The 16,220-nt window shown below is 37.5% G+C and overlaps 2 protein-coding genes across 2 annotated transcripts; both read left to right on the top strand.

Annotated features, from left to right (window-relative positions):
- Positions 1 to 9,298: 9,298 nt before the first annotated feature.
- On the top strand, positions 9,299 to 12,430 carry LOC110736654. The gene is made up of 2 exons (XM_021916936.1): positions 9,299 to 9,886; positions 10,117 to 12,430. Exon 2 carries the CDS (start codon positions 10,491 to 10,493, stop codon positions 11,733 to 11,735), a length of 1,245 nt encoding a protein of 414 aa, XP_021772628.1. The 5' UTR covers positions 9,299 to 9,886; positions 10,117 to 10,490; the 3' UTR covers positions 11,736 to 12,430.
- LOC110735859 (uncharacterized mitochondrial protein AtMg00810-like) lies at positions 11,778 to 14,615 on the top strand. Its single transcript, XM_021916038.1, has 4 exons — positions 11,778 to 11,946; positions 12,147 to 12,227; positions 12,348 to 12,416; positions 14,014 to 14,615. Exons 1-4 carry the CDS (start codon positions 11,778 to 11,780, stop codon positions 14,613 to 14,615), a joined length of 921 nt encoding a protein of 306 aa, XP_021771730.1.
- Positions 14,616 to 16,220: the final 1,605 nt, after the last annotated feature.

Here is a 16,220-nt window from a genome sequence, read left to right as displayed (position 1 = left end):
GTCTCATATCAATAAAGATGTAACTATTAATACATAGGTTGATATGATGGCTTACCTTGGAGTTCTTGAAGTGGTTATTCTGTTCCTTGATGATTTCGAATCTAATATGAACTTCCACTTCTAACACAAGTTCCATTGTCAGTGGTTAATGCTTAAAAATATATTTTCTTATCATAGATTAGCAAAAATCAATGCACAATGTCTCGTTAGTTGTACCAAAAATATAATTAATGTAAGTAAGTACAACTAATAACTCAATCCATCTTGAAAACAAAAATTGATAATTTTAAAGCTCAATTTTCAAGAAGGAACTTGGATAGCAATCTATCCTAGAGTATGTTCCACATAGACATCTATAACAAAATGTTATACAAAAGACATCCAAGACATCCATGTGGTACAACTCTAATCCCATATAAACAACAAGATAAAATAATGTTCAATTACCTTCAAGTCTAGCTACACGAGCAATAAGTTCCTTAAAAACAATACATACCTTTGTATTGGTTGTTTCCTTTAAGAACCAACCTAGCTTTGTTCCATTCACGTGCCTTACTCAACAAGCTTTTTCCAGAACACCCTTTTTGATCTCCGACCCTTTTTAGGTGTTCTAGAATAGGTTTAGAATGTAATACACACCTTCTTCCTTTTAAGCTCATCGAGTTCCTGTTGCACATCTAATCTTCAAGCTACATCCTCAAATCCTTCAATGTCGTGAGGCTCGGCCTTGGTTACATATGCATATAAGACACTTTAGTTCCATAGTTTGTTGAGATATTGCTGGTCAGAACAAATATTATCTCAGCTCTGGAACTTCGTTGGAACTTGCTTTCTTATATTGAGTTCATTGAACTTTGCTGCATGAGTTGGAACTTAACATCTAAAAGTTCCTCAACATATGTAGCTATCCCTTGCTGTTATTCTTAGTGACATATTTCTTTACTAGGAACTCAGTTAGTTCTACAGTAACTTGTGAGTTCATCTTTATAACCTGTTTGATGGGAACAAACCTGTTAGTCTCAAAATATGTTCACTTATGGCACATTAAACATGATAGTGTCAACTCTATATGTTTTACTAGTCTAGGCGTTTATGGATAAATCGCCTTGGTACTTCTATCATCAAACATCCCTAAGTAGAACATAGGGTGTCTTGTTCATCAAAGATCTATTGCTTCAGTGTTGATGATGTAGCCAGAGACATTGAAAACTATTCTAAAGAACCTGAAAAGACCATTAGTATATAATTTTGTTCTCTTCTTGTCTTTCATGATTCAAAATTGGAAACTTGTTGACAATCCTGTGTTCCTGCAACAAACACTAAACATGACTGGAACTAGGTTCCATTGTTAGATCTATAATCTCATAAGTGATGAATACTTAGCCACATACCCTGTGATAGAAAAGACTTTCAATAAACAGTTCATCATCTCTTCTATTAAGAAAAGAAACCAAGTATTCATTTGCTTTCATTACTTATAAACAAGACATCTCTTTCAATTAGTCTCTACATATCACATGGTAAACATATCCATATCACTAAGATCCAATGGATTAGTGTTGCTTACCATCTACCTGATGTTGAAAGAGAATGTAACATGTGTTTCATTCTCATGCTTCTCGATCTTAACCTGTTTGGAACTTACATGTACATATACCTATTATCGAGTTCCTACTAGGTTTATCAAGCATGAAAAGATTAACATGTTCACAGTTTGAAGCATAGAGGTATCTCATCTTCAATAAAACCTAGAAATGTCAGGTTGTTGTTAGGAATCACCTTGAGATCCACAAATGATGTGTTCCCTTTTTGACTCCCTTCATATGTGACATTTCCACTCTTTATTGATGATGTCATTTTGAAGCCATAAAACAACTAGAGTTACAAGCAATTGAAAACCAGAATGTGCATTAAAAACTTGACAAGAAAAATATTCACAATGGGATAGGAACTTGACTTACTAACTTCCTGTTATGTAGAAATTTTACCTTTCGTGTTAGTATTATAAGTCAAAGTTCTTCCATTGCAGGTTTATAGCAAGAGATACCTTGATTTGGCTATCATCATCTCTTTTGGATCCTCGCTGTCGAGATAATGCAAGTTCCCTCCTATTATAAACCTTCAACTCTTCCATGTTCCTTTTGACATAAAGTTGGAACATGTCCTTCTGGTCCTTTAGACCGTTGTATCTTGGGTAGAGGAACGTGTTGATTTAATCTCAAATTCTTCAACACCTTGTCAAAGTCCCTCATATTATCATTCAAAAGATATAACCTGAAAGTTCACAACCCAAGAGATTCTTTTGTGCCTTTAAAATGTCAGTAGGTTAGTCAAAAGAGGTAGATAAAACCTAAAGCATAAAAGTGTTAAAACATAAAGTTCCTGTAAGAATACTCCCTTTTAGATGTCGTTCCATCAACAAAATGATGAATCTCCAACACGCAGTCAAAGATAATCATCTTAACTCATTATCCTTCATAAGAGTCTGCTACAGGAATTAATGCTTTGTTCCAAATAAGAACTTAACTGGAACTTGAACAAGAATCTTTACAGGAACGTATACGCTAACTCCTATAGCACCTTGATATAGAAGCTTTGTTATTCCTGTATCCCTAATTCGTTTTATCATTCCAAGTTCACCAAGTTCCAACCAATTTAAGCACTGAGCTCCTAATGGAACAAACTTTTACGCACCAATTTGTCTCAATGGACAAACCTACAAAGCAATGATTAATAACTTGCACAAAGCTAGAAGAGAAGTTAGTTTGTCATGATATACATTATAAACATCCAAACAACTTCTCTTTTCATCCATTCACAAATAACCTTCATAAGATTAGGGAATTGAATTTCAATTGGAATTTGTGAAGGATTAATACATACCAAAAGAACATGACCAATATTTACAGAGAGATGTATAGGCAACTTACACACTTATTCATGTTGTCGATTCACCTACTACAAACCTCTTATAAAGGCTTTCTAGTGAGAGGAATTTGCACATAATTGCTTATATACAAACAACCAAAGTTCATCATTATTAATAAGTTGTCTCCACTCACTTAGCCTGCAAAATCAGTCATCTTTTGGCTTTGGTTACCCAATTTATATTGGGTACTTTCATGTTAGTAATAGACATTAATAATCCATAATTAAAACAACTACGGTTAAACCAACTATCTTTACTAACAATAAACATCATGTGTCTACATAATAAATATTCAGAAAAACACATACACATGATAAGGTCATTCTTTGGAAAATATTCAAAATATACGTTCATTACCTTGCCCAAAGAATTAAGTTTCCATACAGGGGTAATCTAGATTCCAAGAGACCAAATATGCATAATTCTACATAATACGTTCCTTGAACTATTTCCAGTAAACCGATTCTTTAAAAATAAATCAATTTGTAAATTTGACAAATACTTTTCACTCTATAAATCAGATTTGAGGTTACACAAAATTGATTTGCAAACTTTCAAAACAAAATCCAAAATTTAACTAGAAATACTACAAGGAACTTGTACACATATATAATCAAGACTTCAAAGACGAGACACTTACCTCAAAGATGTTCATCTTTGAATCAAATCTGCTTCACAAGCAGACTTTGGTCTTCACGTGGTATTGGGAACGTTCTAGGGTTGAGTTCCATTCGCTGCATTCCTTGTAGGTATCCATCCTAGCCTGGAACTTGCTCCTCGGGGTTGCCCGGTTTATCAAGAGCACCTGCTCTGATACCAATTGTTATTTAGATGAAATACTACAAGAGGGGGGGTGAATTGTAGTATGGAGATTGCTAGTCACTTTTTGCGGAATTAAAAGAAACTTAACGCAATAGAGAAATAGTGCAAGAGAGATTTTACGAGGAAAACTTCCTAGGCCAAATAGGAAGTGAAAAACCTCGACCCAAAGGGATTTTGACTCAAAACATTCCACTAAAATAGGCCAACGACTCTGTTACAACCTATGAGGAACTTGAGCCTCTACCGAGTTCCTCAACGAACTCATATCCCCAACAACTATTCCCTCTAATAGTTGCAGCTTGAAATCTTCCCTCAAAGACCTCTCTTCTCACTCAAGACTTCACTCAAAACCTTACTCTTTCTCTTTCTCTCAAGCTTCACTCAAAGCCTTCTCTACATACAAAGAACTCACTCAAGTTCTCACCCTAATACAAGAGTTCACTCAAACCCTTATTAATTCCCCATTACAAGAGTTCACTCAAACCCTTAAACAACTCTCAAATACATATAAAAGATATAATGTATAAAACCAATATGTTGAACACTCAAGATCTGTCTGGAACTCACTAGACGTATTGTAACCAAAAACCTGATAGGAACTTTGACCAGGAGGACTGACTTAGCTTCGTGGTGAAGGATAAAACCATTAAGAACGACCACTACACTTCGTCAGCCTCAACTTTGAATGAATGCATATGAGCATATTTATAGTACACTCGAATTATTCATTTCATCTTGAAAAAGATAGATTTTCTGAAAAGATAAGTTTAAAAGATATTTTCTAAAAATCAGTTTTCCGAAAATATATCTTTTTGTTAAGAATAAAAACTGTCAATAATAATAAGATAAACTTAGCATAAAATCAGATTTTATTCAAAACTTATCTTTTTGTTTAAAATACTTTTTAAACAATCTTATCTTTTTCCAAAAGGGATTTATTAGAAGATAAATATCTTTATTCAGTAAAACCAAATCCCTAAAAGATATGCACGTATAAGGTAAATATATATATCATTAAAACCGACTTTTAACGACGTTCATACTTAAGTTCCTATTAGGTTCCTGAACTCTGACAGTCTCTGAGTTCCTGACAAGTCAGTTACTCTAATTTCATTGACTGTTTGGAATTCACCTTGGTTCTATATAGACTTGTTCCAGACCGACTTTTATGTCCAACATACTTACATGAATCCTAGAGCAATATACTTCTATTTCTCTGTCTTCATGTTGCTTCTCTGAAACTCTTGTTCTGGAATCCTGTAGTCTTGATATATTCTGGATCTTAGGGTTTTCCCCAGCATTACACCGAAACCAGGTCGTTACAACCCGTTTTGAAGTTCCTGTTAAGAAACTTCTGGAAGTTCCATTTCTGGAACTCTTCTTCTAAATTTACTTGTATCCTCATGGATCCTCTAAAGTTCCTCTGTTTCAATTCCTACTTCAGCCCTCAACGCTTACTGAACCTGCAAACATCACAACACTAGAAAATCCTTATTAAATGGAAGTTTGCTCAATTCTTAACATCATCATCAAAACCTCATAAGGATCAACAAGTTGTCCCTTTTTGATGATGACGAACTGAGCAAACTTCTGAGAATAACAAAGTAAAACAGAAGGTTAGTTTTTTATTTATAAAAACAATAAAGAAAACTAAACTAAATTAAAAGACTCCTACACATACATAACCTATATATGTATAGGATACTTACCTTATGAAGCTAACATATGTAAACACATGTTTACATAGTTACCTTCATGGTCCCTTAGCCATCATCATGCTTATCAACCATAACACTTATCGTTGTTCTTGTTCCTCTATTGCTTATCCTATATTGCTCAAGTTCCTTACATATATACCTGTCATTACTCAGGTTCCTTGTATCCTGTTCCAAGCATAATTTGCTTTTTCTATGCACAACTTAACATACACGTTAGATAGATAATCATCATTAGTTTATAATCATCAAAACCTAATTGCTCAACAACGTAGTACTATGTATTTACTTTGTATATTATAATTATACTTTGTATTGTCTAATATATATGACCTAAAGCTCTCATATATTTATATGTCTAAAATCTCTAAATATTACAGTACAATTTTTGTAAAACGGAGCAAGTATTACTATAAGACATTATATGTAAGAATGACGTATTAATATTATTTCCAATCGAAAGGAGAGTAATAAAATAGTACGAGTACTTCGTATTTCATAATACAATGTAATATACTCCGTACTCCATATACTTAGTTCACCAAGGATCAAAGTAAATGCAATAGCTTTATACTTTTAAAAATGACTTTTTGATAATTAATATTGATCTATATATGTATCAAGAAATCCGGCGCCTAACGCAAACATTTATTTCATCTTAATCTTCATCACTATCAATCTTAGTAACAGAATAGTAATTATAGTTGTTGGCATGTCTATTTTTATTAATTAGCTGATAATCTCAGGAAGTGAGGAATACGACGTTTTTTCACAAAATTAGTCTGGCTAAAATACATATTTTCACGACACATCACCCCCTCTTTAAAACGACATGAAACCACATTATATGATGTAAATGACTTACTAATTTACAGTCAAAATGTACTTATATTTTAATTTCTGAAATCATTATTCCTATAATCATACTTTTAGCAACATAAAAAAACAATCGAAAATGATAAAAAAAAATAAAATGGTAGCAATAATAAAGGTGAAGTACAAAGTATTTAAGTATGTGTAATATGATAAAGCAATGTTTAATGTAACTCACAAAAGTGATCTTATAATGGTTAGGCGGTGTTACACAAATGTTTCACATTGTTTTTAAGGACTAAATAATCAAGTTAACGTAGGTTAATGATGTAGTCCTTAAACAATACTTTAAACAAGTTTGTTAAGAAACAAAACTGTATGTTCTCTCACATTGGCAACCAAACCAAACCATTGTCAAGGCCAATCATCAATTATTCTTATATATACACACGTATTTTTAGATACATCCAATCAAATTGGAATGGAAAATATATATGTATACCCCAAAAATATACTCCCTGATTTATAATTAGAATAATTTAACTATAATGCATTGCCCTCAAGCCTCGGGCAATAATGCTAAAGACAAACAAGACGATTAATTAGCTTCAACAGTATTACTTATATAACCTACTAGCTTAGCTCTATTAAAGTACGGAGTATTAATTAGTCACTCTAATTGCATTTTAATATATAGGAGTCCCGCAATCCTACCTTAAAATGCTTGCTTATTTTATAACTTTATTTAGTAACTCAAGTAGTCATCATGTATATATATTAATATATATAAATATATGTTTTTGGTGCTAACATAGTAACGTATGTATAATATTAATATACGAAGTATGTAAATATATATACGTACCATATTTAATTAATGTCCATCATTTGCTCTTGAGTGATATAGTTTGTAGGTCCATGAATTTATTCAAGACACCTACTTTTTACGTCTATATATTATATATTACAACATTTTCGGTGCTTTGAAATTTCGAAATTTATCAACTACAATTGGAAATTTAGTTTATAATAATATAATGTTGTACTAGTACGCCTTACCATGATAAATGTTGCATAAATTAGTTAGAATTAATTTATGCGACAAGCAATCCGTTACGAATTACTACATTTACTAATACTAGTTACCTCGTCATGTTTTAGGGGTTCCAATTTTAGGCCAGTATTAACGAGAATTGTCCTTGTAGTACTCTAAACACACAAAAACAAAAAAACAAACACATTTTTTTTAACTAACTTGAATATGTCGAACAAAATTGTTGTATGACTGACACAAAAAAAATAATTTGTTACAAAAAATTAAATTATTGTGTATGTATAATATCCAGTGCATTTTCTGTGCGGCTGGCCACACGGTATGATCAGCTGACACACACTAAAACAATGACCAGGTAACTCCTGACCGACCGAGTAATCCCTGAATAAGTAACCCCTGATCCTAAGTAACCCCTGAATAAGTAAACTCGGCCGGTGTGACAAACCATATATAAAACTTTGTGTACAATATCACATGGAAAAAAAGCACGGAAAAAACATAAAACTTAAACTTAAGTAAACTCTATTCCTCGCCGCCTCTTCTCCCTTTTCTCTCAATCTTCTTATATCTTCTTCTAGGCCAGTTTCATTTTTTTTTAGCTGTTTAGGTTGAATTAGTCTTTGAAAATTAAATTATTTCCAACCCTAAATCTTTAATTCAATTGAGTCCTGTCATCAACTCTATATGTAATCAAAACATCAGCATCTCAAGTTTGAAGCGGTGGAGTATAAGTTGTGCGGAAAATGTAGAAAAGTTATTATTTTAATGCAAAAGTTATGCTCCTTCCTCTAAATCTCTGGTTTAGAAATCTATATCATTATTGTGGATGCCGTATGCATAATTATTAATGAAATTATCCTTCTAATAAAAATAAAGTAAACTCTATTAATCCTATATTGTTACCAATCCTAACATGCCTAGAGAAAATTACCAACACATAAATTAAATTATAGAAGTATATGATCATATTATCGGTTGATCGATCACAATAATTTATTTCTTCCTGAACACTATGACTACTATTATAATATCATAGTGATAGAATATACGAAAGATATTCTAGTTATTTTGTTATACCTAGGAGATATTTTTTGTGAATATTTGTAATTATCTTTTGAGATTTCCTAACATGATTAGGACTCATCTTTGTAACCCTTTATATACGTATTAATGGAATACACTCCAATATGAGGAGTTTCACAAAATCTAACATGGTATCACAGCCTAGGTTTTGATCCAGCTTCCGCAATTTTTTACTTTTTTTTTTTTCTTTTTTTTTTTCCCTCCCTTTATCACGTTCTTTACATTGCCTGCTTTCTTGAATAACGCACAACAGCCATGACCAAAGATGGAGATGGAGATGAATCGGAGGTAATCCTCCTTCCTCTGAGTTTCACCCCGCCCTCGGCATGAATAACATCAGGAACGCTATTTCACTCATACTTGATCGAGAAAAAGTCCAATATTCTAATTGGGTTGAACTATTCGAATGTCATGCTCATGCGTTCGGTGTCTTGGATCACATTGACCCCAAGACTAAAAGACCTTCAGATATTTCTGATTCTTTATGGAAGCGGCTTGACTAGGTTGTAAAGAACTGGATTAATGGCACGATCTCTACGGATCTTCTTCAAACCATCTTGTGCAAAGGTGACACGGCACAACAGATTTGGGACAAACTCAAACAAATCTTTCAGGATAACAAGGCCATTAGAGTAATGTATCTTGAAAATCAATTCAACCTGTTGCATCTTTTGAATTTCCCTAATTTTTCTTCATATTGTAGTGAATTGAAGAACTTGAAAGATCAATTAGCCAATATTGATCAACCCGTGTCGGAACAAAAGTTGGTGATTCGATTAGTGTCGGGTCTTGTTAATACATTTTGATACCATAGCTGCCATGATCCAACAAACGGAACCACTTCCGTCATTCAAAACAGCTTGATCGCGGGCTCGCGGCTTCTTCATGAGGAGTCTAGACGAGCCAATGACACTAGTTCTCCGCCCTCATCGTTTGTGGCACAATCCAGCACCCCTACACCATCTAACCAAGCAGCGCCACAACAGTCTTAAACGGCTCAGCAGTCTGGTCGCGGTGGTGGACCAGGTGGCAGAGGTCGAGGGCAAGGACCAAAGCAAGGATAGGGCAAAGGTCGTAGTCGCGGCAGTCCTCAGCAGCAGTCGCAACAACAGCAACAATAGAACCCAACCCAACAAAACTGGCCTGGACAGGCTCCGAATGGGCCGGCCCAGAATTGGACACCTCAGAGGGCACCGACACCTTTTCCTCAGCCACAACAGTGGGCTCTGCAAGTTAGGCCCAACTTTCAAATCCAACAAGGATTTCGTGCCCCTGCTGCATACTATGCTAGTCCAAGCCAGGCATATGCACCGTTTTCACAACCTTCTTATGCACCAAGTGGTTCCGAGTATGGTTCGACTTACACCCCAACGGAGCTCGGGAATGCTTTCGCAACAATGGGCTTACAAAATTATGACCCCTCTTGGTACATGGACTCCGCTGCAACGTCACACATGACTAACAATGCCGGTAATCTTCTTCCCCTTTTAAATTTAAGCACACATAATTATATTCAAGTGGGTAGCGGGCATCGCATTCCAATCACGGGTTATGGCAATTCTAGCATTACAAATAAATCCCTTCCCCTTTGTGATGTGTTTCTTGCTCCCCAAATTATTAAAAATTTAATTTTTGTTCGCAAATTTACCCGAGATAATTCTGTGTCCATAAAGTTTGATCCTAGTGGTTTTTCTGTGAAGGATCTTCAAACGGGAGAATTCTAGCCAGATGCAATAGTGCGAGGGACCTCTATCCAGTCACATCTTCTCCTTCTACGTGTCTAGCCACATCACTCACAGCTTTGTTGTCATCCACTTGGCATAATCGCTTAGGGCATCCCGGAGCACCCACTCTTAGCTATCTTAGGAGTAATAATTTGATTGATTGCAAAAAAAGAGCATGACTATAATTTTTGTGTAGGTTGTCAAGTAGGAAAACATGTTCGCTTGCCGTTTCATAGTTCTAATAGTATTACTTATTTTGCTTTTGACATTATTATATTCACGCCGATCTGATTTGTGGACTTCTCCTATTCGTAGTACTAAAGGTCACAAATATTATTTGGTCCTTTTAGATGATTTTACTCACTATGTGTGGACCATTCCTCTTGTGTATAAATCTCAAGTGTATCAACCCTTCCTTAATTTTCGACAATATGTCATTACTCAATTCGAACGCCCTATCAAGTCCTTCCAAAGTGACCATGGTCGATGTTCGAGAGTTCGACAATGACTCCTTTAAGCTTTTTTGTGTCAAAAATGGATTGGGTTTTCGTTTTTCTTATCCTCACACATCATCCCAAAACGGTAAAGACGAACAAATGATTCACACTATCAATAACACCAAGCGAACCTTTTTTTTCCATGTCTCCCTTCCACCGTCTTATTGGCATTACGCCGTTGAGACGACAACCTACTTCCTAAATATTTTGCCCATAAAAACACTCAATCAATGTACTCCAGCACAAGCTTTGTTTGGCATAATTCCGTCTTACACTCATCTTCGTGTCTTTGGGTGCATGTGCTTCCCCAATCTATCGGCTACGGCCAAACATAATCTAACACCCCGCTCTACTCCTTGTGTCTTCTTGGGTTATCCTTCCGAACATAGGGGATATAGGTGTTTGGATATTTCCACCAATAAAATCATAATTCCGCGTCATGTTGTCTTTGATGAAAACACACTTCCATTTCGAAATCTCACTCAATTCCGAAAATCAGATTATGATTTCCTTGGCACCGATGACACTTCTCTATTGTTCACCTACCAAAATTTGCTTCATACCCCTTTCTCATTTAATGAGCAAAGCCTACAGTCCACTCCACAATCAAGTTGTGGCACACATACCCACACCACAACAACACTGCGGAGCTCCCTGCCAGGCCCAGGCCCAGCGCACTCTGGCCAGCCAGCGGCCCAGGCAGAAACTGTGCAGCATCCAGCTAGCACAGGCCCAACAACTGCTAGCCCCAGCCCGGCCCACGCTGCACCCAGCCCGCATAATTCTAGCCCAGCTCCCTTGCTTTCATTGCACAACCATCAACACTCCTCAAGCCCAAAAACTTACACTCCTCCACCTCTTAGGGGTCACACTCCTATCACACCTACGAGTCCTCCACCATTCTCCCCACAAATGCAAACTCGGTCAAAACACGGTATTGTCAAACCAAACCCGAAATTTGGCCTTTCCGCAACTATACCTGCTCAAGCCTTGACTCGCTCCCCTCTTCCTAAAAATCACAGACATGCCCTTTCCGACCCAAATTGGAATGCTGCGATGCGTGATGAATGTAGTGCTTTAATTGAAACGGGGACATGAGACTTGGTCCCAAGGCATGCGGGGGTGAACATTGTTAATTGCATGTGGTTATTTTGTCATAAATTAAATGCTAATGGTGATCTTGAAAGACACAAGGCTCGTTTGGTTTGTAATGGTAAATCGCAGGTTGAAGGTGTTGATTGTGACGAAACTTTTAGTCCGGTGGTAAAACCGGCTACCATTTGTACTGTGTTGAGTTTGGCTATGGCTTGTTAGTGGTCTATTCACCAACTTGATGTAAAAAATGCCTTTTTACATGGTAACTTGAATTAGTGCGTGTATATGCATCAACCCCCCGGATTTGTCGATAAGAGATATCTAGGGTATGTTTGCAGGCTCCGCAAGGCGCTTTACGGCCTTAAACAAGCTCCAAGGGCTTTGTATCAGTGATTTGCTAACTTTCTTTTGTAGATGGGGTTGTCATTGCTAAAAGTGATAATTCTATATTCATATTCCAGCATGGGAATGATATTAGCATACTTGCTATTATATGTTGATGATATTGTGTTGGTTACTTCTTCAAATCAGCTACGTGAGCGTATCATCTCTCACTTACGTACAAGATTTCCAATGACAGATTTAGGTCCTCTGATTTTTTTTTGGGAATTGCAGTTACTCGTACTCCATCATATCTGTTTTTATCTCAGCAAAAATATGCACAGGAAATTTTAGAGCGTGAAGGTATCACTACTAGAAATAGGCCGATTTCCGACGGACACTTAATTCCGTCGGAAACGTCAGAAATTCCGATGGATTTTTATTCCGTCGGAACTTTCCGACGGAATTAAAATCCGTTGAAATATAAGGGGTTTCCGACGGAATATTCCGTTGGAAAATTACTTTTCCGGCGGAATTATAATCCGTCGGAACATTTCGACGGAATTAAAACCCGTCGGAAGATACCGACGGAATATTCCGTCGGAAATAAAGTAACTATTAAAAAAAAAAACCTAAAAAAAACTCTCCCTCTTTCTCTCTAATGCGCCTCTCTTTCTCTCTCCTCCCTCATTTCTCTTTCTCTCTCCTCTCCTCCCTCATTTCTTTGTGCGCCTCGTCCTCCCTCATTTCTCTTTCTCTCTCTTCTCTTTCCTCTTCTCTTTCCCCTTCTCTTTCCATCAACGAACAACCTTGTCTTTAATTCGATCTCCCTCCTCTCATGTTAGTTCGAAAATCACAAAAATTCAATGTGTTTGATCTTGTTTTTTTTGGGCGAAATTAATAAAATAAGGGTTTCGATCTCGGCACATTCATCATCAACAACAACAACAACGGCGCATTCATCAACAACTACGGCGGTAATTGTAATTTTGATCTCGTTTTTTTGGGCGAAATTTAATGTAGATCTAGTTTAAAATTAAGTTAGATTGTAGATTAATTTAGTTGTTTATGTAATTGTAATTTTGATTATAAATTTGATTAGATAATTGTATTTTCTTTAATTTTTAATGTATAATTGTCGGTTTTTTTTATAATTTTTTTCATGAAATTCTAATTAAATATGTAAATCTACTGGTTGTGATTTGTTTGTGTTGAATTTTTCGGATTTTTTGGCTTAATTTCGTAATTTGTTTCCATTTTTTTTACGAATTTAGTGAGTGTTTTCGTGTTTGTTTTTATTTTTTGGGTGAACGGTGGTGGGACTGAAGTGGTGGGGCTGGTGGGAGTGGCGTTGGTTAAGGGGAGGGTGGGGGGTCTGCGTGGGTCAGTGTGTGGGGGGATGGGTGGTGGTCCTGGTCTGTGGGGTGGGTGGTGTAGGGTGGGTGAGGTAGGTTGTCTTCGTGAGTGTCTAGGTGGGGTTAGGTTTCTGGGTGTGGGAAAATGGGTGGTGGGTGGTGTGGGGTGGTGTGGGGTGGTGTGGGCTGGGGGCGGGGTAGATCTGGGTGGGGAAAGTGGGTGGTGTGGGCTGGTGGTAAGGGGGGCTGATGGTGGTGGGTAGGGGGATAAGTCAGGGGGTGAGCTGGTGGTGGGGGTGGTAGGTTTCGCTTTTTTTTTTTATTAAATTTTCCGACGGATTTAAATTCCGTCGGAAATTTCCAACGGACTTTCCGGTACCGGAAAAACCTCTTCCAACGAAAAAATTCCGTCGGAATAGTGTTTTCCGACGGAATTTCCGACGAAAATGGCCGTTTTTTCCGACGAAGTGATCTCCGACAACGCGTTCCGACGGTATTCCATCGGAAACAGCCTTTTCCGACGGAATTATAGGGTGTACCGACGGAATTTTTCCGTCGTAAATAAGGTGTTTTCTAGTAGTGTATGGACAGTTGTAAACTTGCAGTGACTCCAGTGGATACTCAATCCAAACTTAGTGCAGAAACTGGACCTAAATTTCATGATCCAACACTTTATCGCAGTCTTGCAGGTGCTTTACAGTACCTCGCTTTTACTCGCCCTGATATAGCTTATGCAGTTCAGCAGGTTTGTCTATTCATGCAAGATCCTAGAGAGGCTCACTTTGATGCATTGAAACGCATCCTACGATACATTCAGGGTACCATTGATCACAGGTTACATTTATATCCTTCATCTCCTACAAACTTGATCACTTATATTGATGTTGATTGGGGCGGGTGCTCGGACACTCATCAGTCGACCTCGAGTTATTGTTGCTTTCTAGGGGACAATATTTTTTGTTGGTCTTCAAAGCGTCAGCATACTCTTTCTAAATCATGTACAGAGGCAGAATACAGGGGCGTTGCAAATGTTATTGCTGAGACTTGTTGGCTTCGTAATCTTCTTTTGGAGTTACAATGTCCTCTTCGCAGGCTACTATTGTTTATTGTGATAATGTCAGTGCAATTTATTTATCTCATAATCCCGTACAGCACCAACGCACCAAGCACGTTGAAATGGATATTCACACTACAAGAAAACAGCTGAATTCCGACGGAATTTTTCTGTCGGAAACATCGAAAAATCCGTCGGAAAACAGTCTTCCGACGGAATTCCGTCGGAAAACAGTCTTCCGACGGAATTCCGTCGGAAACTGTCTCTCGGAATGCACTTTGTAGAAAATTCGACGTTTTCCGAGGGAAATTCCGTCGGAAGCCACTTTTCCGACGGAATACATTCTGTCGGAGCTGGTTTTGACTTTAATCGAAATTCCGTCGCAACTTTCCGACAGAATTTTCTGTCGGAGTTGAAGTGGATTCCGACGGAAAATTCCGTCAGAAGAGGTATATTCCGACGGAGATTTCCGTCGGAAACGGTATATTCCGACGGAAATTTCCGTCGGAAAATTCAATAAAAAAAATAAAAAAAAAGCCTCCACCACCCCCACACCAGCCTTAGCCACCTCCAACCCACCCAGACCACCCCACCCAAACCCTAACCCACCAGACCACCACAAATTACCCCATCTCCACCCAACCGTACCCACCCACCACCACCCCTCCTAACAACGTACTCACCCACCAACCCGTACCCACCCACCACCACCCCACCTAACACCGTCCTCACCCACCAACCCGTACCCACCCATCACCACCCCACCTAACACCGTCCTCACCCACCAACCCGTACCCACCCATCACCACCCCACCTAACACCGTCCTCACCCACCACCCCACCCACCACCCCACCCACCACCCATACGTCCTCACCCACCACCCCACCAACCGTCCTCACCCACCACCAGTACCCACCTAACACCATACCCACACCACCGTTAACCAAAAAAAAAAAGGAAAAATTAACACAAAAAATATCTAAACCAGGAGAGAGAATTAATTGATCAGAATTTCAGTAAAAAAAAAACGACAATTCACTATGATAATTACAAATTTCTAATAAATATGTAAACTAACATTACAATTACAAAAATAATTAACTATAATCATAAATGTTCAAAAAACAAAACAAGATCTACAATTTAACCTTAACTAAAACTAGATCTACAAAAAAACCTTGATATGCTCGCGACGGCGGCCGTTATTTCAGTGGTGTTGTTGTTGTGGAGACCTTAACAACCTCGCGCAGTGGTGTTGTTGGAAGGTGGTCGATTATTGCGGTTGATGTTGGTGGTTGTTGCGGTGGTGGCGTTGTAGGCGGTGGTGATGTTGGTGGTTTTGTTGTTGGTGTGAGAAGGAGAAGGAGAAGAGAGGAGAAGTGAGAAGGAGAAGAGAAGTGAGAAGGAGGAGAGGAATTCTCAGAGAGAAGAGGAAAATGGCGGAGGAAGGAGGAAAGAGGAGGAAAATGGCGGAGGAAAGAGGAAAATGGGGTTAGGGTTCCGTTTTCTTTTTTTTTTTTTTTTTTTATATTCAGTTTTTTTTTTTTTTTTTTTAAAGTCATAATTCCGTCGGAAATAAATAATCCGTCGGAAAGGTTTCCGACGGATATATTTTCCGCCGGAAATTGAATGTTCCGACGGAATATTCCGTCGGAAAGCCCACATATTCCGACGGACTTATATTACGTCGGAAGATTCCGACGGATTTCCTATGGAATAAAATTCCGTCGGATTATATATTTCTGGAGTTCAAATCC

This window comes from Chenopodium quinoa, unplaced genomic scaffold, assembly GCF_001683475.1.
Source record: "Chenopodium quinoa cultivar QQ74 unplaced genomic scaffold, ASM168347v1, whole genome shotgun sequence".
NCBI lineage: Eukaryota > Viridiplantae > Streptophyta > Magnoliopsida > Caryophyllales > Amaranthaceae > Chenopodium > Chenopodium quinoa.
The sequence above is the reverse complement of the archived record's forward strand: the minus strand, read 5'-3'. Positions and strand labels throughout refer to the sequence as shown.

Bases quoted from the DNA above. Each gene is read 5' to 3' on its own strand.
- LOC110735859 (XM_021916038.1), top strand. From the start codon at position 11,778: ATGTGGTTATTTTGTCATAAATTAAATGCTAATGGTGATCTTGAAAGA. The intron at 11,947-12,146 runs GTTAGTGGTCTA...TTTCTTTTGTAG, and splicing joins GTTGAGTTTGGCTATGGCTT to ATGGGGTTGTCATTGCTAAA. The intron at 12,417-14,013 runs GTATCACTACTA...GTAAACTTGCAG, and splicing joins GGAAATTTTAGAGCGTGAAG to TGACTCCAGTGGATACTCAA.
- LOC110736654 (XM_021916936.1), top strand. From the start codon at position 10,491: ATGATTTTACTCACTATGTGTGGACCATTCCTCTTGTGTATAAATCTC.